At 43.0% G+C, this 22,705-nt stretch overlaps 1 protein-coding gene across 2 annotated transcripts in view; it reads left to right on the forward strand.

Annotated features, from left to right (window-relative positions):
* LOC129700728 (serine/threonine-protein kinase N2-like) overlaps positions 1-21,734 on the forward strand; it is a 119,596-nt gene extending 97,862 nt beyond the window's left edge. The window contains exons 12-22 of one of the 2 annotated variants that reach the window (XM_055641350.1): positions 2,581-2,701; positions 4,417-4,553; positions 5,301-5,376; positions 5,471-5,562; positions 7,724-7,900; positions 8,190-8,252; positions 10,443-10,519; positions 13,451-13,593; positions 13,688-13,795; positions 16,395-16,475; positions 19,496-21,734. In XM_055641350.1, the coding sequence (XP_055497325.1) occupies positions 2,581-2,701; positions 4,417-4,553; positions 5,301-5,376; positions 5,471-5,562; positions 7,724-7,900; positions 8,190-8,252; positions 10,443-10,519; positions 13,451-13,593; positions 13,688-13,795; positions 16,395-16,475; positions 19,496-19,699 (1,279 nt within the window). In that variant the 3' untranslated portion in view covers positions 19,700-21,734. The remainder of the gene's footprint in view (positions 1-2,580; positions 2,702-4,416; positions 4,554-5,300; positions 5,377-5,470; positions 5,563-7,723; positions 7,901-8,189; positions 8,253-10,442; positions 10,520-13,450; positions 13,594-13,687; positions 13,796-16,394; positions 16,476-19,495) is intronic. The other variant, XM_055641351.1, reaches the window with a different exon arrangement.
* Positions 21,735-22,705: the final 971 nt, after the last annotated feature.

A 22,705-nucleotide genomic window follows, 5' to 3' on the forward strand; every position in this document is an offset into this window, starting at 1 on the left:
GAGCTTGCAACCAAGCCTCTATGTTTTTTTAAAAACCTATCCAATTGAAGAAAGAACAGCTGTGTACTATACGGGTTACTTGTAGTTTCCAATCATTTGCATCCAATGGCAATACAACTGAGCATATTGTCTACAAATCATGATTCACTTAGTGGGCTGAGAGGAATTCAGTGAATCAACTTTGGCTGAGTTCTGGCCACTGAGTCAGAGGTTGTGGGTTGGAGTCCCACTCCAAAGACTTCAGTAGAACCTGCTCTCTCGTGAATGTGAAGGTCATACGGCAGCATTGAAAATGAAATGGTGAGATCTCTTGGCCGACATACATGCTCTCAACCAATATTAAAATAGATGTTCTCTCATAGTTTTGCCCGAAGCCTCACTGTGTATCAATTGGTTGCCATGTTTACCATGTTAAACAGTGACTGAACTTCCAAAAGATGTCATTAGTTCCGAAGCATGTGTATGAAGGTTTACACCGTGCCATGCTGGTTTACACCGAAGATGGACACAAAATGCTGGAGTAACTTCGTGGCACTATGAGTTTCGCTCAACATTCCAGCATCTGCAGTCTCCCTTTTTAGGCTACGTTTTTAGATGAGATACAGTACGGAAACTGCCCGCCGAGTCCACGCCGACCAGCGATCACCCCGTACACAAGCACAATCCTACACAGCAGGGACAATTTACAATTTTATACTGAAGCCAATTAACCTGCAAACCTGCACGTTTTTGGCTCGTGGGACGAAACTGGAGCATCCGGAGAAAACCCGCAGACAGCACCCGTAATCAGGATTGAACCCTGGTCTCTGGCGCTGTGAGGCTGCAGCTCTACCGCTATGCCACCATGTCTCCCTTTGTCCAAATCATTTCTACATATCACCAGCAGCTCTCACCGCTGATCCTTGTGGACCACGACTGGTTACAGACTGCCAGTCAGAATAGCACCCATAGGAGCAGGAGTAGTGTACCCAAGCCTGTCCTCCCATGCAATGTGATCATGGTTGATCTATCCTGGCCTCAAATTCTCTTCTGTGCCAGTTCCCCATAGCCCTCAATTCCTCGATCATTAAATTATTTATCCATCTCCACCTTAAATATATCCAATGATCTGGCCTCCGCAGCCCTCGGCGGCAGAGAATTCCAAACATTCATTACACTCTTGAGAGACTATTTTGTTTGCGTAGGAGGGAATGTAAGAATTGGAGTGTGCCATTCAAGCCCTGTTTGTAAATATTCAATTAATTTAACCTGCAGCAGCTTTTGAGGGCCTCTGTTCTGGAGTTTCAATTTCCTTTGAAGGAGTACTCCGTTGGATTAATTGACATTTTATTTTGCCTGTTTGTACTGGACTCTGCCAGCAAAAAAAGTAGTGTCTGGGTATCTGACCAACTACTAAATACCTGAATTACTTGCCGTTTAATCTTCGAGAGTGTCTCTGTTTTCCTGTATCTCTCAACAGCCTCAGGATATTTTTCCTAACTAAGAGTTCTCTTCGACATTAAGAGTTCTCTTCTACGCTGTGAAGGAAATTACCCGAAATTCGGGAAATTCTGGTTGTCTTCGGGTAATTATAGGGAAATGAAATAATTTCGGGAAATTTCCGCATCCGGCCCGCGAAGGGGTCCAATCCGGCCCGCGGGATGATTTGGGGGGGAAAAAAGTATATTTATGACCATCCGCGCCTGCGCAGTTGGGGAAAGCCCATCAGCCGCGTCACCATTGAAAATGGTGACGGGGTAGGGACGCAAAATGACGCCGTCTCCCTGCGCATGCTCAGTGGTCCCGGTATCCACACGTGCGCAGTTGGGGAATTTCAGGAAATTTGGGATTCGGTTTAAGGAAAAAATGTTTTGAGGTGTTGATGCATTGTTTCTACGTGCAATTTGTTCCTACTGCTGCTGTCTATGTATCTGGCTTCCTTGAACTGTAAAATACATCATCAGAATGGTGCATTTATACTTGAAATGTTTAAAGCGCTAGGAGAGTGGAACTATTTTGGTCCTTGGCAAGGAGAAGAAGAGGATGTTTTTGTGTTGGAGTGCGCAGATTTGCACCATGCAGCTTATTTGGTCTTCTTCTTGTCGGGTCCACACGCAAGATTAGAAGTTGTTCAGCCACAGCTGAACACACATCTGAGCATCCGCATACAATGGTGTCTGTCTTGCCGCTCCTTGTGCGTGGTGGTGGAAAGATTGGTGGCGACAGGGCCGCGACGTGAACGCTCTTTCCTTGACCCCAGCATATTTGGTGAATGTGACATATTAGTCAAGTCCACTTACAGAAGGTAGAATGGCTCAGTCTTAAAGTATCTGAGCTAATTGTGGAAAGGGGATGGTAGCTTATATTTCATACTGAGAAAGGGTCTTGGCCCTGAATCATTAAATCGGTTTCTCTTTCTGTAGATGCTGTCTGATCGTCTGAGTTCTTCCAGTATTTTTGTTTCCGATTTCTAGCAACAGCGGTTCCTTGATGTTCATTTGAGCTCATTTATTTACAGTGTTGGTTTCTAATTTAAATTTTTGCTGCATGTCCGAAGGTCGTAGCATTGTGACTAAATGTGTGAATTGCAATACTTTTCAGAGACCTGCCAGTAGGGAAACTAGAATTTGAATCTGAACCACCACTCACACCACCCCGAGCTTCCTCTCTTGGAGAAAATGGAGCAACCACAACAGAAGTAAGGATCCCTGATGGTGTACAGGTAGGAACCTGAATCATAGTTGAGAGGGAAAGGTTTGATTTCATATGGAATCTTATCGTGCAGGCTGCTTTAGAGTCATAGATAGAAGCATACAGCATGGAAACAGTCCCTTTGGCTGAACTTGCCCATGCCGACCAACATGCCCCATCTACACTAGTCCCACCTACCTGTGTCTCTCCCACATCTCTCTAAACCGATCCTATCCATGTACCTGTCTAAATGTTTGTTAAACATTGTGATAGTACCTGCCTCAACTACCTCCTCCAGCAACTCATTTCATATACCCACCACCCTTTGTGTAAAACAAAATAAGTTAACCCCCAGGGTCTTTTCCCCCCTCACCTTAAACCAATGTCATCTGGTTCTCGATTCCCCTACTCTGGACTGTGCATTTTGTAATTGCAGAGTTGATTACTTTTTGGTGGGTGTATTCCTTAATTTTATTACTTATGCCGTTGTGTCTTCAACACTATAAGGACTTATTCCTTTAAAAAAAAAGATAGAAAATGCTGGAATAGCTCAGCAGGTCAGGAGGCATCTCTGGAGGACATGAATAAGCGACGTTTCAGGTCGGGATTCTTCTCCAGACTCCAGAGATGTTGAGTTACTCCAGCACTTTGTGGCTTTTTTTATAAACCAGAATCTGCAGTCCCCTGTATCTATAAGGGTTGTATTCTTGGTCAGGGATGTTAAATAATAGAACGAGGGGAACACTGCTCCACTCTCTATCATGAATGGAAGTGATGGGCTATTGATCAGAGTCCACTGTTGACGGAATCCATTTTCATCAACGTTTTCAATTAAGTATTCTGGATTCCCTCTTTCCCCCCCTCCCCTCCATCCCACCTCGGCCTTGCCTTCTGAAGCCCACCTCCTTGCCCCCTTGGCTTTGCCCTCCAGATACCAAACACCCACCCCATATGTCTCTGCCTCTTTATCTCCATTGGCTCTGCCCTCCATATATACTGGGTTCTCCCCTCGCCCCCATCCCCCGATCTTCTGTCTGGATTCCCCACCCTCCATGGTTTTGCTCTCCAGACCTCCCGTCCTGCCCCAAAATCTTCCAGCTTCTCTACGTAATTGAAAATCTTCAACCCAGTAAATCTTTCCCATGCTGTGTCTGATCCGCCATGATTATATTGAATGGCGGTGCAGGCTCGAAGGGCCGAATGGCGTACTCCTGCACCAATTTTTAATGTTTCTATCCCTTTAAATGTGGTCGACAATATTACACCAAGCCCAACCATTGACTTCATAATTCTATGAATGGCATTTTGTTTTGCTTGTGTATCCCTGAATATAAAGCCATTTCCAAAAGGGAACCTGCCTATTTTATAAAGCAAAAAGTACAGACTTTTCTTGGGTACACAAAAATGCTAGAGAAACTCAGCGGGTGCAGCAGCATCTATGGAGCGAAGGAGATAGGCAACGTTTCGGCACGAAACGTTGCCTATCTCCTTCGCTCCATAGATGCTGCTGCACCCGCTGAGTTTCTCCAGAATGTTTGTGTACCTTCGATTTTCCAGCATCTGCAGTTCCTTCTTAAAGACTTTTCTTGGGGTTTGGTGAGTTTAATGGCACCGTTTGGCACTCAAATTACTATCTGTTGGGAGATCTGTTTGTGGCACATTTTCTATTCTTTCATGGCACAGTCTGTACGTAACATTTTTTTTTATTTGTTGGAATAATGCTGACTCTCTTTTTGTCTTTTGTAGGAAGCACTCTCAACGTTTGATTTTCTGAACGATAGGAACAATATGGTTTCAAATGTTGAGAACAATATCATATCTGTGCCTGTGCTACCCCACCCAGAACTCGACTTTCGAACACTCCCACAGTCCGAAGATAAGCGGTATTTAGTTTTGTCTTTTTATCAACAAAAGCGCGTTGTTATAGTCATTGAGTCATAGAGCACAGACATGGGCCTTCAGCCCACCGTTCCAATGCCAACCTTAGTGCCCAATTACACTAAACCCATTTGCCCACATCAGGCCAGTACCATGCCTTTAAATGGATGTCCAAATGTCTCTTAAATGCGGTGATTGTATCTGACTCCACCACCACCTCAGGCAGCAAGTTGTCTCCAAAATGTTGCTCTACTGTGGGGAAGAAATATTCTGGCAATCTAGTTATAAATTAATATCCTGTCATCGGTTCACCCCTCCGGCCTCCTTCATTCCAGAGAAAACAAAAGCAGCCTCATTACCTCGCCATCCTTCTTCCTACTCTTATCCTTCTCCATTCCCCCCTCAGCCCCCAGCACTCCCCCCACCCCCCTCGTCTTCAGCTCCCTCTTCTTTTCCCTGTCCTCTCCCCCCCCCCCCCCCCCCCCTCCCTCCCTCACCTCTCCCTTCCTCTACTTTCCCCTACCCTCAGTCACTCCCTCCCTCCCTCTGTAACCCCAGTCCACGCCCTACCGCCCCCTCCTCTCCTTCTCTCCCTCCTCACCTCCCCCACTTACCCTACATTATGGCTACTGTTCGTATATCGGTTCATTTTTACCCCTGTCGCTTTTCTTTTCATCTGATCTACACCTGCAAATTGAACAAGTGAATAAATGACGTCTTTTTACTTAAATGTTTATTTCTTAATTCTCCAGAATACAGCAACGATTCCAGTTCAGTCTCTTGGACTTCAGGTGTGTTGCTGTGCTTGGCAGGGGACACTTTGGAAAGGTAATCCTAAAATGAGGAAAGCTGCTGTTTTACTTTTTCTGCGTTTGTTTTGGGGCAGAAGAATAAATGGAGCTTTAATTTGTTTGTAACACAGGTTCTTCTGTCGGAGTATAAAGTCACTGGTGAAATGTTTGCGATCAAAGCCTTGAAGAAAGGAGATATTGTAGCTCGTGATGAGGTAGATAGGTAAGTTTGTAGCGACTGAAATTATGCAGCTCATCCGTTTGGGTAATACCTTTCAAAGAGGTCCTTAGAATTTGACTTCATTACCCTCTAATTAATAAGTGGCTACATTTAGAGTCATATATAACACAAAAACAGGCTTTTTAGCCCAACTTGCCCAAGATGCCTCATCTACACTAATACCATCTGCCAACGTTTGGTCCATATCCCTCTAATATAATAATAATAATATATATTCTATTGTCATTGCACATAGGTGCAACGAGATTTGGTATGCAACTTCCATCCAATGTCTAAACCTTTCCTATCCGATCTCTAAACCTTTCCTATCCATGCACCTGTACAAATGTCTTAAATGCCGCAATAGTACCCGCCTCAACTACCTCTGGCAACTTGTTCCATATACCCACCGCTCACTGTGTGAAAATGGTGACCCTCAACTTCCTATCAAATCTTTCCCCTCTCAACTTACAAACTTATGTCCTCTGGTTCTTGATTCCCCTACTCTGGGGAAAAAAAATCTGTACATTCACCCTATCTATTCTCCTTGTAATTTGATATACCTCTGTAAGATCACCTCTCCACCTCCTGTGCTCCAAGGAATTGATTTTTAGTCTGCCCAATATCTAGCTATAGCTCAGGCCCTCAAGTTCTGGAAACATCCTTGTAAATCTTCTCTGTTCTCTTTCTAGCTTAACAACATCCTTGCTACGGTAGACAAAAGTGCTGGAGAAACTCAGCGGGTGCAGCAGCACCTATGGAGCGAAGGAAATAGGCAACGTTTCGGCCCGAAACGTTGCCTATTTCCTTCGCTCCATAGATGCTGCTGCACCCGCTGAGTTTCTCCAGCACTTTTGTCTACCTTCGATTCTCCAGCATCTGCAGTTCCTTCGTAAACCATCCTTGCTATGGCAGGGGAACGCAATATTCTAAATGTGTCTTCAAAACCGTTGTATAACTGTAATATAACTTCCCAACGTCCAGACTCAATACCCTGACTGATGAAGGGTTATGTACCGATAGCCTTCTTGACTACTCTTTCTGCCCGTGACTCCACTTTCAGGGAACTGTGCACTTCCACTCCAAGATCTTTTGCTCTACAACACTCCCCAGGGCCCTGTCATTCGTGTGAACATTTCTAACACTTTAGGAAAACATCTTTCATGCTGCAGTGGTGAACGTGACCTTAATTGATTTATTTTAAGACTTATGTTTTTTCTTGTAAACTTTGTACTTATAGTATAACATCAACTGGAAAGTTATGGGAATAAGTGCCTTTAGGCTGATCCTAAAAATTGCACTATGCCCATCACATCATAGTGTTGTCTTCCATTCTAAACAGTGGAGATTTGTTTATCTACACTTATTTTTTCTAAACTAATGTTCGGGCACCCGAAAAAGGGACCACATCACCCCGATCCTGGCCTCTCTCCACTGGCTCCCTGTGAGGTTCCGTATACATTTCAAGACCCTCCTCTATGTCTACAAAGCCCTCAATGGGCTTCCCCCTTCTACATTAAAAGTCTTCTCACCCACCACTCCACCTCCAGGTCCCTCAGATCGGCCGACTTGGGGCTGCTGAATATCCCGCGGTCTAGGCATAAGCTCAGGGGTGACCGCGCCTTTGCGGTTGCAGCTCCTAGACTGTGGAACAGCATCCCCCTTCCCATCAGAACTGCCCCCTCCATCGACTCCTTTAAGTCAAGACTAAAGACTTATCTATACTCCCAAGCCTTTCCTGACGTCCACTGAGCGAGGGCTATATGTATATATGTATGTAGTTTGTTTGTTTATACTATTCTTATAACAAATGTAAAGCAATTTGGTCAAAGAGAGTTGTTTTTTAAATGTGCTATATAAATAAATGTGACTTGACTTGACTTGAATGTACAGCAGTCTTTTAAATGAAGCAACATGTGTCCATCTGTGTTTCTACTCATAGGTTTTACTTGCATTTGAGCAGCAGCTTCATTACAACAACTTTAGTTAAAGTAAATTGTTGTTGAAAGCCACCTCGAGCTGTACAATGCATATATTTCAAACTACCAGCATCTAAAAATTGTCTTGCACAATAGTAAATGGCATTTTTATTTATTTGCTTTCTGAATTGTATTCAATCCTGAAGTGCAAAACTAACTTTATTTGTCCCTTTCTTCACTTGCAGCCTTATGTGTGAGAAGAGAATTTTTGAGACTGTGAACAATGTCCGACATCCATTTTTGGTCAATCTCTTTGCCTGTTTTCAGACCAAAGATCATGTATGTTTTGTAATGGAGTATGCTCCAGGTGGAGATTTGATGATGCACATTCATGCCGATGTATTCTCTGAACCCAGGGCTGTGTAAGTATTCATTCCTAGGCATGGTTTATAATGGCTGGCTTTGCAGTGCATTTGAGTGTCAATTCCACTCGTAAATATTGAATGCAAATCTCTTCTACAATATTAATTCCCAGTTTAATCTTCATCAATTGCTGTTTACCTTACTGCCGATGGTTTAAAATGGTGAACAGAAAAACAACCTACTTTATCTGCATGTATTGTCATTAATTTACCAAATTTCACGAGAGTGCTCTTGAAATAAAAGCAACATTTTGTTTACAGTACTGTCAACTTGACTTTTCTGCAACAGGTTTTATGCTGGTTGCGTGGTCCTTGGTTTGCAGTATTTACACGAACACAAGATAGTATACAGGTAAGTAACTCAGTCATTATTGTTAATTAACTAAGAAGGCTGACGAGGGCAGGGTCATAGACATAGTCTATATGAACTTCAGCAGGGTCTTTGAAAAGGTTCCAAATAGTAGGCTGCTCTGGAAGGTTTGATCACATGAGATTAAGGGAGAGCTACAATACCTAATGTTTGGGACAAAGACCCATCATTTATTTAATTGCCTCTGTACTCCACAATTTGAGATTTGTAATAGAAAAAAAATCACATGTGGCTAAAGTGCACATTGTCAGATTTTAATAAAGGCCATTTTTATACATTTTGGTTTCACCATGTAGAAATTGCAGCTGTGTTTATACATAGTCCCCCCCCCCCCCTCCCATTTCAGGGCACCAGGTTTTTCCTAGCACTTTTATGATCAAATTAATCTGATAGCAGTAAGTGTAAGTGTTTAAGAAGGAACTGCAGATGCTAGAAAATCGAAGGTACACAAAAATGCTGGAGAAACTCAGCCCGAAACGTTGCCCATTTCCTTCGCTCCATAGATGCTGCTGCACCCGCTGAGTTTCTCCAGCATTTTTGTGTACCTGCTAACAGTAGGTTTTGTTGCAGTAAGTTTTGTGTCCATATATTGCGAAAATTGGATAATAGCATTTGGAGTTTGAGAGTAATTCCTTTACATTGTCATCTTTGTAGACGTTGCAGACCATTGAAATATCGGTTAAAAGAAAGAATCTGGGGCTAATAACTAGCTTTTATCCTTAGCAAACTTACAAAAACAGCAAGATGTGAAGAAGAATCCCCACTTGAAATGTCACCTATCCATGTTCTCCAGAGATGCTGCTTGACCCACTTAGTACAACACTTTGTATCTTTTTTTGAAAGACAGTAAACTGGAACTAAATGATAATGTCGCCAAAAAAATATATAAAGAATAATAAAATCATAAGTGATAGGAGTAGAATTAGGCCATTCGGCCCATCAAGTATACTCCACCATCTATATCTCCCTCCTAACCCCATTCTCCTGCCCTCTCCTCATAACCACTGAAACTCGTACTAATCTATTTATCTCTGCCTTAAATATATCCAATGATTTGGCCTCCACAGCCTTCTATAGCAAAGAATTCCACAGATGCACCACCTTCAGACTAAAGAAATTCCTCCTGATCTCCTTCCTAAAAGAACGTCCTTTAATTCTGAGGCTATGTGACTCTCCCACTGGTGGAAACATCCTCTCCATATCCACTCTACCCAAGCCTTTCATTATTCTACTATCAGGGAACAGCTGTAATGATTTGTTAAAGGCACATCGTGATTTACTGACTTAATAGATGAGATTTGCAGACATTGATTAAGTGCAAAACCAATTTGGCAATATTAGATATCGACATTAACAAAATTAAAATCTACGGGATGTAGGAATAGTGGTAGCATGATTTTAAAATCGATAAATGTCCTGAAAGCGGAACAAAATGGTTGCTTTTAAAATTGAATCATAGTACAGCATGAAAGTCCCCTGCATTGATATTGTGGCCCACAATCTGTTGAACATAGATTCAGTGGTAACGTTCAAGTAGCAAATTAGCCAAGTGCTTGAAGGGAAATACTGCAAGGTGATGGGAATAGAGGATGGGACTGATATTTGAAAAAGCACAATGTGCTGGAGTAACTCAGCCGGTCAGGCAGCATTTCTGGGGAACATGGATAGGCGACGTTTCGGGTCGGGAGCCTTCGTCAGAGGGGAATAATATTAATTGGGTAACTCTGTCAATGCATCTGGGCTTTGATTAGTACGGGTGCCGGGGTTATGGGGAGAAGGCAGAAGAATGAAGGCAGAAGGGAGCGATAGATCAGCTCTAATCGAATGGAGGAGTAGAGTTGATGGGCTGAATGGCAAAAGTCTGCTCCTATCACATATGAAATAAACGGCTTCCTGTGCTGCATCTTTCAGTGGCAAGCCACTATTTGACCTATATCAATTTGATGTTATATGGCAAAGTGCTGTTCACAAAGTGAGACATGCTTAAAATGGTCTCCATCAATGCGCATGTGAGCTTCACTGTGGGAGAAAATACCATCTCGTACACCTTGCCCTTGCTCCTCTCCCCCTAGCCCTGATGCCATTAATTAGCAATATTTTGAGTAATTTTTCCAGGTATTCAGCAAATGTGCGACGATAATAATTTAATGCAGATCTCTTATCATCTTCCAGAGATTTAAAGCTAGATAACCTGTTGCTGGACAGTGATGGCTATGTCAAGATTGCTGACTTTGGTCTTTGTAAGGAAGGTAGGTACTCATGTTCTTGAAGTTCTCTGGAAAAATTCGAATCATTTAAAATGTTAATACCCAATAATCCTAAAATGTCTCTGCATTTCAGTGCAGATATTGCGAATGTTCTAGAACAAAATGCCTTGTTTATTTAGTTTGTTCAGTTGGCCTCTCCTTGTTATGTAAGTGCATTGTAGATAACAATAACCTAAAATTTAAATTCGGGTCACGATATTTTTAGAATTAAAATCATCCACAATATAAGTTGAATATGATCTTATTGTAACGTTCTACGGAGTAGTACAGAACCCACCATTCAGAATGAATGCCAAGTACTGGTATCTACTACAGGTGCACAACCTTTTATCCGAAAGCCTTGGGACCAGACACTTTTCGTAATTCAGAATTTTTCGGCTTTCGGAATGGAAGATTTTTAGCGTAGATTTTAACGGCTGGCTCAGTGGTAGAGTGCTCGGCTCGTACCCGCAAGGTCGCGAGTTTGCGCCTCGATCCCGGCAGTTACTCGATCGCGAGTTTGAGTCTTCAATGTAGATTTTTCTTGCAGAATAGGAGAGAATAGGGAGGGTTAGGCTGGGATCATTCTCTGCGAGATGATCTTAGTGCGGGAGACAAGTGTAGGAGAGGTGTACTGACTGTGTGGGCAGAACTTTGGAAGTGATTGCCCACCATTCTCAAAAGCCGCTGTGTCTCCCTGTCCCTCCAACTCCAGAGGAATCCGTTCCCCGATGGGCCGCTACGGCGACAAGTGGCAGTTCGCCCACAGCCCGAGCTGCGCCCCCTCATCCGCAACCCGGGTTCCTCTGGAGTTGGAGCGGGGCTGGGCTAGAGTTGTTGCTGGCTGTGAGTCTCTGGGATCTCCGTGCTTGCAGTGGGCCTGGGGGTCGGTGTCCCGATGAGGGGACGCAGCTCGGGCTGTGGGCGAACTGCCACTTGTCGCTGTAGCGGCGCATCGGGGAGCGGCTTCTGGTGGTCCTGACGTCTCTCAGCTCCTGTCCAGGGGGACGGCCGGAGACGTCAGGACCAACAGGAACCCGCTCCCCGATGCGCCGCTACAGCGACAAGTGGCAGTTCGCCCACAGCCCGAGCTGCGCCCCCCCATCCGCAACCCGGGTTCCTCTGGAGTTGGAGCGGGGCTGGGCTAGAGTTGCTGCTGGCTGTGAGTCTATGGGATCTCTGTGCTTGCAGTCGGTGTCCCGTTGGTCCTGACGTCTCCGGTCACCCCCCTGGACTGGAGCTGAGACTGGGAACTGTACCGCCCTTGCCCCCTCCCTCTGCAACTGCAAACAACCTCACAGTTCCCAGTCTCAGCTCCTGTACCGTGGCCGGAGACGTCACAGCCCGAGCCATCAGCTGTCCCTACGGGGACAGCGGAGAGCGTGTTCTTCTGGAATTGGAACGGGGCTGGGCTGCTGCTAGCTGTGGGTCTCTGGGTTCTCCGTGCTTGCAGTGGGCCTGGGGGTCGGTGTCCCGTTGGTCCTGATGTCTCCGGTGACTGGCACTGGCTCCAACGTGAAGACAGTGCAAAGCCCCCGCGCCGGTGCAATGCGCGGGGAGCTGGAGAGGGGAGGGAAGGGGTCACACACATGGCCGGGAAGCAGGGGGGTGTAGGTGGGGTGAAACTGAAGGGAGCGACAATTTGCTGCTGGCTGCCCGCTGAGTTAAAAAGTTCCCACGCAAGACTCACGATATACTGTGTATCGTGAGTCTACCGTGGGAACTTTTTAACTCAGCGGGCAGGCAGCAGCAGATTGTCAATTATTAACCCTCCCGCGCAATATACCCTCACCTCTTTTATGAATGGGGATTTAGTTCCCCTTTCTTCGAGGACCGACCGGAGGTTCCGCTGTCACCTCTGAGGGCCGCCCTCGGTGAACGTTTTCAAGGACCTTTCTTCAAGGACTGAAAAAATGTCGCTATTCGGAGGTTTTCGTTATTTGGATCTTCGGATAAAAGGTTGTGCACCTGTATTCCTAACAGATGGCCAGCTGTAAGCAGCAGTACGAAAGAGAAGCAATAAGTTAGTAGAATGAAATTCATCCCAATGCTGAACAGAGTTTGGATGACATGGTGATTATTTGATCATTTTCTGAATTGATTACCAAAGTTTTAAAATTGAGCCATAAAATGATTCTAAACACCATTCAGTATTGTATTTTGCAAAGCCGGAGGCCTATACGTTTCCAGAGGAGTTTGGATGGATTATTCAATGAGGGTTAGAATTAGAGGTGAACCACAGAATCTAATCTATTGGGTCAGGCACCAATTAATAATGTTGCTGGTTGGCTTTACGCCCTAGAACTGAAGGATATATACTGATTCTTTTTGTTTAGTTTAGAGACACAGGGCGGAAACAGGCCCTTCGGCCCGCTGAGTCCGCACCGACCAGCGATCCCCGCGCATTAACACTATCCCACACACACAAGGGACTATTTACAATAATACCTAGCCAATTATCCTACAAACCTGTACGTCTTTGGAGTGTGGGAGTAAACCGGAGATATCAGAGAAAACCCACGTGGTCACGGGGAAAACGTGCAAACTCCGTGAAGAAAGCACCCTTCGTCAGGATCGAACCTGGGTCTCTGGCGCTGAAAGGCAGCAACTCTACCGCTGTGCCGCCCGACTGCTCTGTTATATTTTATTGTACATTCATCCCACAGCGATACTAAATTGGGATTGAGTTTGTGGTGAATGCGGCAAAACGAAGATTAAGATCATTGAATGCCTATTGTGACCATTTATTAGTTTTGTGCCTCAAACTATTTCCGTGTGGTTTTTCTGTATTCCGAAGTAAATATACACGTATAATTCTATAGAATAACTTAATTTATTGTGTTCTGTTGCTTTAAATCATTTTAATGATACAGCTGCACACGACACAAACTATTTAGAAAATGCTGACTATTAATTTGTCATCATCAATTTCAGGTATGGGTTTTGGTGATCGAACGAGCACGTTTTGTGGCACTCCTGAATTTCTGGCTCCGGAGGTGCTGACCGAGACATCTTACACGAGGGCAGTGGACTGGTGGGGACTGGGCGTTCTTATCTATGAGATGTTAGTTGGCGAGGTAAGAGAGCGTGCTTAGGGTGACTCTTGTATAAATCCACTTTACATTTAACAATGTAAATCATTTTCCTCTCTTTATTTCTCGCTCTTGTTAGTCACCTTTTCCTGGAGATGACGAAGAAGAGGTTTTTGACAGTATTGTGAATGATGAAGTGCGATATCCAAGGTTCTTATCCACAGATTCCATCTCCATCATGAGACGGGTATGTCGCAATGATTAATTCGAGAAGAAAATACATAACCACCATTTTATTGACAAAACTGCATTTATTTTAAATACGTAGAAATGTGCACCGCGCAGATAGATGTATTATTATTATCATGGTTATATTCTTTTATTATGGCATAGGTTTTTATATCTGTATGCTTACATTATTTGGCTTCCTGCTTCCTACACTTATTTTTAACTCTTTAAATTAGTAGTCATCAAACTGAATGATAGGATGGAAAGGTTATCCAGGTATATTTTAAAATAAGAAAGCATTGCCTGTACGCAATAACCGTATATGAGATGTTCAGCCATGATCACATTGAATGGCGGTGCTGGCTCGAAAGGTCGAATGGCCTACTCCTGCACCTATTGTCTGTATAGAAGTTCAGGGGAACAGCTGAATAAGGGTCCCGACCCGAAACGTCTCCCATTCATATTCTCCAGAGATGATGCCTGACCCGCTGAGTTACTTCAGCACTATGTGCCTTTTTCGGTAAACTAGCATCTGCAGTTCCTTGTATAGCCATGAATAGTTTTTCATTCACTATATGTAGATTGCTTAGTACTGGTATACCTCCTGTTTGTGTTTAGCTTGATTTAGTGTCTTGAGTTATGTATTTTGATTTATCAATTATGTCCATTTTTACAACTTCTATTATTGATTTTCTTTAGCATAGTGTTTCTATTACTGGGCACATGATGTGGCCAAGATTTAAATAACTTGCTTAGATCAGCAGAGCTACTCTTAAATTTATCCCTTGCTGGCTTATCAAATGAACATTGACTTCTCAATTTGTGTATTTACATAACTCTAGAGAAAGTAATTATGTTTGTCGATCGTACATTTCCACATGAGGTCCATCCATAAAAACAATCAATGTCTAATGGCCTTTTATGTAGCAAGAGCCATTTGACTCTACCACATGGACTCTGATTTTTCAAGGCAATATGAATTTGTCTTGTGGCCGAGATACTTCCATCCCATTGAGAAACAGCCAGGAGAGGAGCTCCTTCCCCAGTGTTTTCATATCGTGGCTTTCAGTTACATGTAGCTTGATTACAGATGCTGGAGTATGGAGCAAAATGACAAACTGCAAGAGGAGCTCAGCGGGTCAGGCAGCACCTTGGGGGGCGGGGGAGCGGAATAGTTGACATGATATACTAGTGATGCAGATTGACATTGAGATCTACCACGGAGTGACTCGTCAACTGGACTGTTTCAAAAAGGATTGCAAATTGACTGAAGATGGATTTGGCCCTGAAACGACACCTATTCCTTTTTCTCTAGTGATGCTGCCTGACCTGCTGAGTCACTCCAGCATTTTGTGTCTATCTTCGGTCCAAACCAGCATCTGCAGTTCCTTCCTACACAGGATTGGAAATTTTTAAGAAAGAACTGCAGATGCTGGAAAAATCGAAGGTAGACAAAAAGCTGGAGAAACTCAGCGGATGAGGCAGCATCTAGGGAGTGAAGGAATGGGTGACATTTTAGGGTGAGACCCTTCTTCAAACGGATGTGGGGGGTGGGTAAAAGAAAGGGAAAGGCGGAGACAGTGGGCTGTGGGAGAACTGGGAAGCGGAGGGGAAGGAGGGAGAAAGCAAGAAATTGGAGAAGTCAATGTTCATACCGCTGGGGTGTAAACTGCCCAAATGAAATATACGGTGCTGCTCCTCCAATTTGGGTGGGAGTTGAATTAGTTTTGGAATTAGGATTGGAAATTAGTCATCATTTCATAAATTTATGATCACCAAGTTTAATTTTGAAGTCATGGATTCTGAGCTGTCTGAAGAATGGCCACGACCCGAAACGTCACCCATTCCTCCTCTCCAGAGATGCTGCCTGTCCCCGCTGAGTTACTCCAGCATTTTTGTGTCTAACTTCGGTTTAAGCCAGCATCTGCAGTTCCTTCTTACAGATTCAGAACAGTTGTTCTATGTGAGTAGTTTGTGCAATTGGTGGCAATGGGATTGTGATATCATCTCATTACCAGAGATAACCATTAAATGCTGAAGTAACTCAGCGGGGGGCAGGCAGCATTAACGGAGGGAATGGATAGGCAATGTTTAGAGTTGATAAATCGTCTCAGTTGAATGAGTTGAGTTTGAGTTTAGTTTATTGTCACGTGTACCGAAGTATAGTGACAAGCTTTTTGTTGCGTGCTAACCAGTCAACGGAAAGCCAATCAATACATGATTACATTCGAGCCATTTACAGTGTACAGATACGTGCTGGGAAACTTGGGTAAAAAAAAATCCCAATCCTGCAATGAGACCTGACTAATATTTGACAAGATTTGAGAAATACCTGTTGGAATATGTAAATTCTTTGCTTTTGTTTTACTGTTGTAAACCGTACTAGAAAAAAACAGACAACTTTCCTATAAATTTAACCAAACAGTGGCTTTGGAACTATAAGGTTATTAAAATCTGTATTCAATAAAAAAATATTTCCAACCAGAAAAGACAATTTTCTAATACCAATTAGTTACTTGTTTATAATTTGTTTTAAACAGTATTTCTACCTGTGGGCAATAGATCTTTTTCAGCAAAATGTTGATTTAAGCACTGATTGGCATTGTTGTTGTTAATAGCTTCTTAGAAGGAACCCAGAACGGCGACTAGGAGCAAGCGAGAGAGATGCAGAAGATGTAAAGAAGCAGACATTCTTCCGAGTAAGGATTTTTTTTGTTTTGTTTTACAACTTCTGTGATTTTGGAGAGCAAGTGGATAAAAAGAGTGGTTGGGTAAATTACTTGCATGTGGCATTAAATGGTTCTAAAAGCACCGACTTTGTAGTTGTTTCCTCAGGTGGATCGGAGGGAAAAATAACTCTAGGTTAGACTTTTACTGGCCAGGCACTCAATATAAAGCAGCATTTGTGGAACTAAACCCATCAGAATACAAGTCATGCTAACACACCCCTGCACGCGCCTCAAAAGACAGTAAGACTTAATATGAACATTATGTGACATTCTTAAAAACAATTTAGAGAGAGTTGGGGAAAAGAAGACATGAGTTTATACCCCAACGCTTCGAGTCAGTATGAATAGGCTAAGTTAATGTTATGGGCCTGCCCCACTTAGGCGATTTTTTGGGCGACTACAGGCGAATGGTATGTTAGCATTCATAGCAAAAAGATTTGAGTATAAGAGCAGGGAGGTTCTACTGCAGTTGTACAGGGTCTTGGTGAGACCACACCTGGAGTATTGCGTACAGTTTTGGTCGCCTAATCTGAGGAAAGACATTCTTGCCATAGAGGGAGTACAGAGAAGGTTCACCAGACTGATTCCTGGGATGTCAGGACTTTCATATGAAGAAAGACTGGATAAACTCGGCTTGTACACGCTAGAATTCAGAAGATTGAGGGGGGATCTTATAGAAACTTACAAAATTCTTAGGGGGTTGGACAGGTTCGATGCAGGAAGATTATTCCCGATGTTGGGGAAGTCCAGAACAAGGGGACACAGTTTAAGGATAAGAGGGAAGTCTTTTAGGACCAAGATGAGAAAATATTTTTTTACACAGAGAGTGGTGAATCTGTGGAATTCTCTGCCACAGAATGTAGTTGAGGCCAGTTCATTGGCTATATTTAAGAGGGAGTTAGATGTGGCCCTTGTGTCTAAAAGGATCAGGGTGTATGGAGAAAAGGCAGGTATGGGATACTGAGTTGGATGATCAGCCATGATCATATTGAATGGCAGTGCAGGCTCGAAGGGCCGAATGGCCTACTCCTGCACCTATTTTCTATGTTTCTATGACCGCAAAATTTTCTACATGTTGAAAAATGTTCGGCAACAGCTACGATAGTTCTTGTTGTCGTTGGTTGACGTAGGTGCTGTCGTTGGTTGACATAGGTCCTGTCGTAGGTTGCCGCCAGGTGTCGTAGGTGAATTCCATTAAAACTAGTCCCTGGCAGTCGCCTAAAGAGTCGCCTAAGTGGGACAGGCCCATTAGAATATTATGTCCAAGGCACTAAAGTTAGGAATTTGAGGCATTGTGACTCCTGAATTCAGTGCCATTCTTCCTTCCCTGAGTTCTCCTGAGCAAGTTATTTGTACTCTGTGTTTTTATGTTATACAAAGTAAAATACCAGGTTTTCTACTTTGAAAAAAATGCTTGAGAAGATTTTGAAAAGTCTGGGGTGTGCAGATGCTCCTGCCCCTGTAGACCAAGTACCACTACGGCTGTGTCGGTGTTAGACATTAAAGTATTCTTGAAGTCACACTCCTGGGGTGAATTTGGGGCCATAAGATACCAAATGCAAGTTTGAATGTAGCTGGATTGTTCTGCATGTCAATCTTGGGTAAACGTTTTAAGGAAGAAACATGACCAAAATATTTAAAGCAAGATATAGGGAAAGATTAGTTAGTTTAGTATAGTTTAGTTTATTGTCACATGTACCGAGGTAAAGTGAAAAGCTTTTGCAGCGTGCTATCCAGTCAGCAGAAAGACAATACATGATCACTACTGAACCGTTTACAGTGTACAGATACATGATAAAGGGAATAACTTGTGATAGGATGGTTCAGTTGCCTGCCACAACTAGAGAGCAGTACTGAACTACTATCTGCCTCATTGGAGACCATCGGACTATCTTACATTGGACTTTACTGAGCAAGATACAGGTCCTATGATGTCTTGAGACTGCTGATTTCATCTTTGGTCATTTTTCTGCCCCAAAATGTTAACTCTCGGCTACTTTGCTCTCCGGATATCCGCCTTGCTCTTCATATACTCAATGGTCCAAAACCTGCTGCAAAACTGTGCGGCTTGCGGTCCTGTGGTGATCTGACGTGTTTATCATATAGATGTTAGCCGGTGCACATGAGCACAGAACCCTTGCTAGTTGATGGTTCCTCAGTGGTTTTATGGCTAGGCTTCTTGGAAATCCAATTGGGAAGCACCAATGCTGAACTTGAGGACATGATGAGTGAAATAAACTAGAAGTTAACGGAACAATTCTTAGTTCTAGTCAGTGTATGGGCATCAACCAAGACATTGGGGCGTGGGAATTACATCCACCTGAATGCAGGGTGATAATTCTTCTACATTGCTGCATCCACACCTGGAGTATTGCATACAGTTTTGGTCTCCTAATCTGAGGAAAGCCATTCTTGCCATAGAGGGAGTACAGAGAAGGTTCACCAGACTGATTCCTGGGATGTCAGGACTTTCATATGAAGAAAGACTGGATAGACTCGGCTTGTACTCGCTAGAATTTAGAAGATTGAGGGGGAATCTTATAGAAACTTACAAAATTCTTAAGGGGTTGGACAGGCTAGATGCAGGAACATTGTTCCCGATGTTGGGGAAGTCCAGAACAAGGGGTCACAGTTTAAGGATAAGGGGGAAATCTTTTAGGACCTTGATGAGAAAACATTTTTCACACAGAGAGTGGTGAATCTGTGGAATTCTCTGCCACAGAAGGTAGTTGAGGCCAGTTCATTGGCTATATTTAAGAGGGTTAGATGTGACCCTTGTGGCTAAAGGGAGCAGGGGGTATGGAGAGAAGGCAGGTACAGGATACTGAGTTGGATGATCAGCCATGATCATATTGAATGGCGCTGCAGGCTCGAAGGGCCGAATGGCCTACTCCTGCACCTATTTTCTATGTTTCCATCCCTTACTAAATGTGCCCAAGTGGATGTGTTTATTCAACATTCCTAACTACCTATTCCCTTCCTCCTTGCAGGCTATTGATTGGAATGCTTTGTTAACGAGGAAAGTAAAACCCCCATTCCAGCCCACAATCCAAGATCGGGAAGACGTCAGCAACTTTGATGAAGAATTTACCTCAGAGGCACCAGTTCTTACACCACCCCGGGAACCAAGGATTCTGGTTGAGGAGGAGCAGGGAATGTTCAAGGAATTTGATTACATAGCAGATTGGTGTTAGATGCGACAAGCAAACTTTCATGGAGTAGAAACTGTGAATTCATAGCTGACTGTAGCTCACAGAGAAGCCCTGATTGAGACAAATAACGGATGATTCCAGTCTCCGACTGCAGTCTGTGCCATCTGTAGTCCTCCAATTTCATGCTAAATGAAGCTCTTTGAAAAAACAGTGGCAACGTCAAGCCTTTTTGCCCCTCTGGCCATCAGGAAAGTTCCCTCCCCTCTGCTGGACGTCACCTTGATGCGCTCCTTCTGGACAATGCCAGGAAATTCCAATGTAGACTTGCACTGTTCTATGTGACTGTACTACAGGAACTCTCTTCTTACTATGACCTGTTCACTTTATAAATGATAGTTGCCTTAAATTAGGAGAGGGTGTTGTTTAAAGAAAAAAAAAAAAAAAAATCATTCCTTGGGCTAAAATTGAAAAGGACTTTCTCTGCCGTATTACCACTGCAGTTCGAGGTGCTAACACACTACAGTATGGTCACTCTGGGCATATGGGCAGCTGTCTTGACTGCTGATAGAATTACTGTGTTTGACCAAACCACGTGTGCTTTTTAAACAAACTGATTACCTGGCACAACATTTGGTCCCAGATTATGGAAAATCTAATTTGATGCCTTACCGTAATACTGTAAATTTTAATTGTATTTATTGTGTAGAATTGCAATATGCCTTAACTTTGTGAGACAGCACTAAGTGCTTCCAGAGAGAGAGAGAGAGAGAGAGAGAGAAAGAGAGATCTTTTGCAGGTACTGAAAGCCTACCAAAGCCACTTGCCAAATAGCAACACCACCTCATTGTGCTCCTGGATCTGTATGTAACATGGTGGGGCACCGGCCGATCGGCCCACTAGTTTCATGAAAAGAAAGTTAGTTTTATTTTTTAATGTCTGTTTGTAAGTCTTACTCCTGAAGTGTGAGGAACTAGTCATCAGTGCGATCCTTTTCTTTCATTCACACTCAAACTTTCCGTAACATGGATTATTAATTACGATGTACCCGATCAAAGAACGCAAGATTTTTTTATAGTTTGTAACATTATCCAGTGGATCATTTCATATTATCTGCTGTACATGACAACCGTACTCTCAGCTTCTAAGTTCTTATGGAAATGTATACATGCTGTAAGTTTGATAATTGTATTTTAGTTTTAAAGTTCACACAGATTTTTATAGTGTTCACATTTAGTACATAGTGGCCATGTAAAAAAAAAAAACCGTGTTCTGAAAAATAGTCGGTCAATATGACTTCTAAGTGTTGGACCATTACAATGCAATGACTCGGCAAAGCTCGACAGACTATCAAAAGCAGTTTGATTGTTTTCAAGTGTAAGGAAAAGCTTTTCTGCTAACAGCGGAACCCATGTCAAAAAACTGCACATGAAAAAACAGCCACGTAATTTAAACATAAGCTACTGTGTTCCATTCCTCACTTTATCCTGTCCTTTCTGTCGCAAGAAAGTGACTATAGCAATAAACACTGCAATATTTGGAACAGCAAATGTACATTTTTAGAAAGAACAGTTCATGTAAATAAGCAAGATTAATTAATGAAAGTTTTAAATAGTTTTTTTTAAAAAGAAGTAAAACAGCTAGAAAATGTCTGTTTCCAAAGTGTATAGAGAGAAAAAAACCTTTTTTTAAAAAAAGAAAATGAAATCATTAATGACGTAGAGGGCGGGGGAAATACAGAGATAAGCTCAAAAGCACTAATTTTTATCTCTGTCCATTTTTTTAAAAACAAATCTTTTAGTCTGATTTTGGTTTATTAAGAATATTTTACATGATATATTCACTATAAAGTGGCTGCTCGGGCACTTTGTAAGAAAATAAGAAAACATGTTTTGGAATGGTACACTACTATGCATTAACATTGCAACCGCCCAACAGAATCTTTAGTTGAGAAACACTGAAAAGGGTTTTGCAGTCATTACATATAAATGCACAAAATTAAAACATTTTAAGTAGGGTATTTTGTTTTGTGGTCCTCTTTTATGTGTACCTGCAATACAGTTCTTATTTTTTTACTTGAGCTGCTTTTTTTTAAATTATTCCTCCTTTCGGTGTCCTGGCTCCTGGCTCTGCTTTGACAGATGGGAATTGTACGGATCGCTGCAAACCCCCGCGATGATTGAGTTGAAGATAAATATAGAATTCCCCCCTCGATTCGCGCAGAGGGTGGTTGGGCAAATGGAAGGGGCTACCAGAGGAAGCTGTAGAGATGGGGGGGGGGGACAATTACACCGTTTAAAGAACATTTAGATCATTGTTTGAACAGTAAAGGTTTGGAAGGATACGGGTCAGTAGACATCACGGGGTCGCCGTGGATGGTTGGGCCGAAGGGCCTGTTTACTTGCTGTATGATCACTGCAACCTGCGCTCGCTGCTCCAGCAGGATAATGAACCCGATCTTGGCACCATTATAAATCAGCGGCCTAACGCCACAAATGGTAACGGTCTGTAAATGGGTGCTTTCTCATTTTGGTATCTACTCAGAAAAACTTGCCTCCCGTAGCTACAGCTGCATTGAGTTAAGAAGCTGGTCCCGTGTGCCTGCAGTCCTCGAGTTTTCAAGTGCCGTAAGTTACTCTGGGAAATTCTAATGAAAAAAACATTTCAGCATAGATACAGCCTACTTAGTCCATTTGACATGCATTGTTTAGTTCAATTTAGAGATACAGCACAGAAACGGGCCCTTCCGCCCACCGACTCTGCGCCGACCAGCGCTTCCCGCATACTTACACTATCCTACACACATTTGGGACAATTTACAATTATGACAAGCCAATTAACCTACAAACCTAAACGTCTGACATTAGTTAGACTTGGAGAGATACCCGCATAGGAACAGGCCCAGCAAGTTCACACAGACCACCAACCACCCATGTACACTAATCTAATCCAACTTTATTCTCTCCATATTGTCTTCAATGTTCCTCCAAGAAACTACTGCTCATCTTACACAAGGGGCAAGTTTACAATGGCTAATTAACCTACTAACAT

This window comes from Leucoraja erinacea, chromosome 10, assembly GCF_028641065.1.
Source record: "Leucoraja erinacea ecotype New England chromosome 10, Leri_hhj_1, whole genome shotgun sequence".
NCBI classification, from domain to species: domain Eukaryota; kingdom Metazoa; phylum Chordata; class Chondrichthyes; order Rajiformes; family Rajidae; genus Leucoraja; species Leucoraja erinaceus.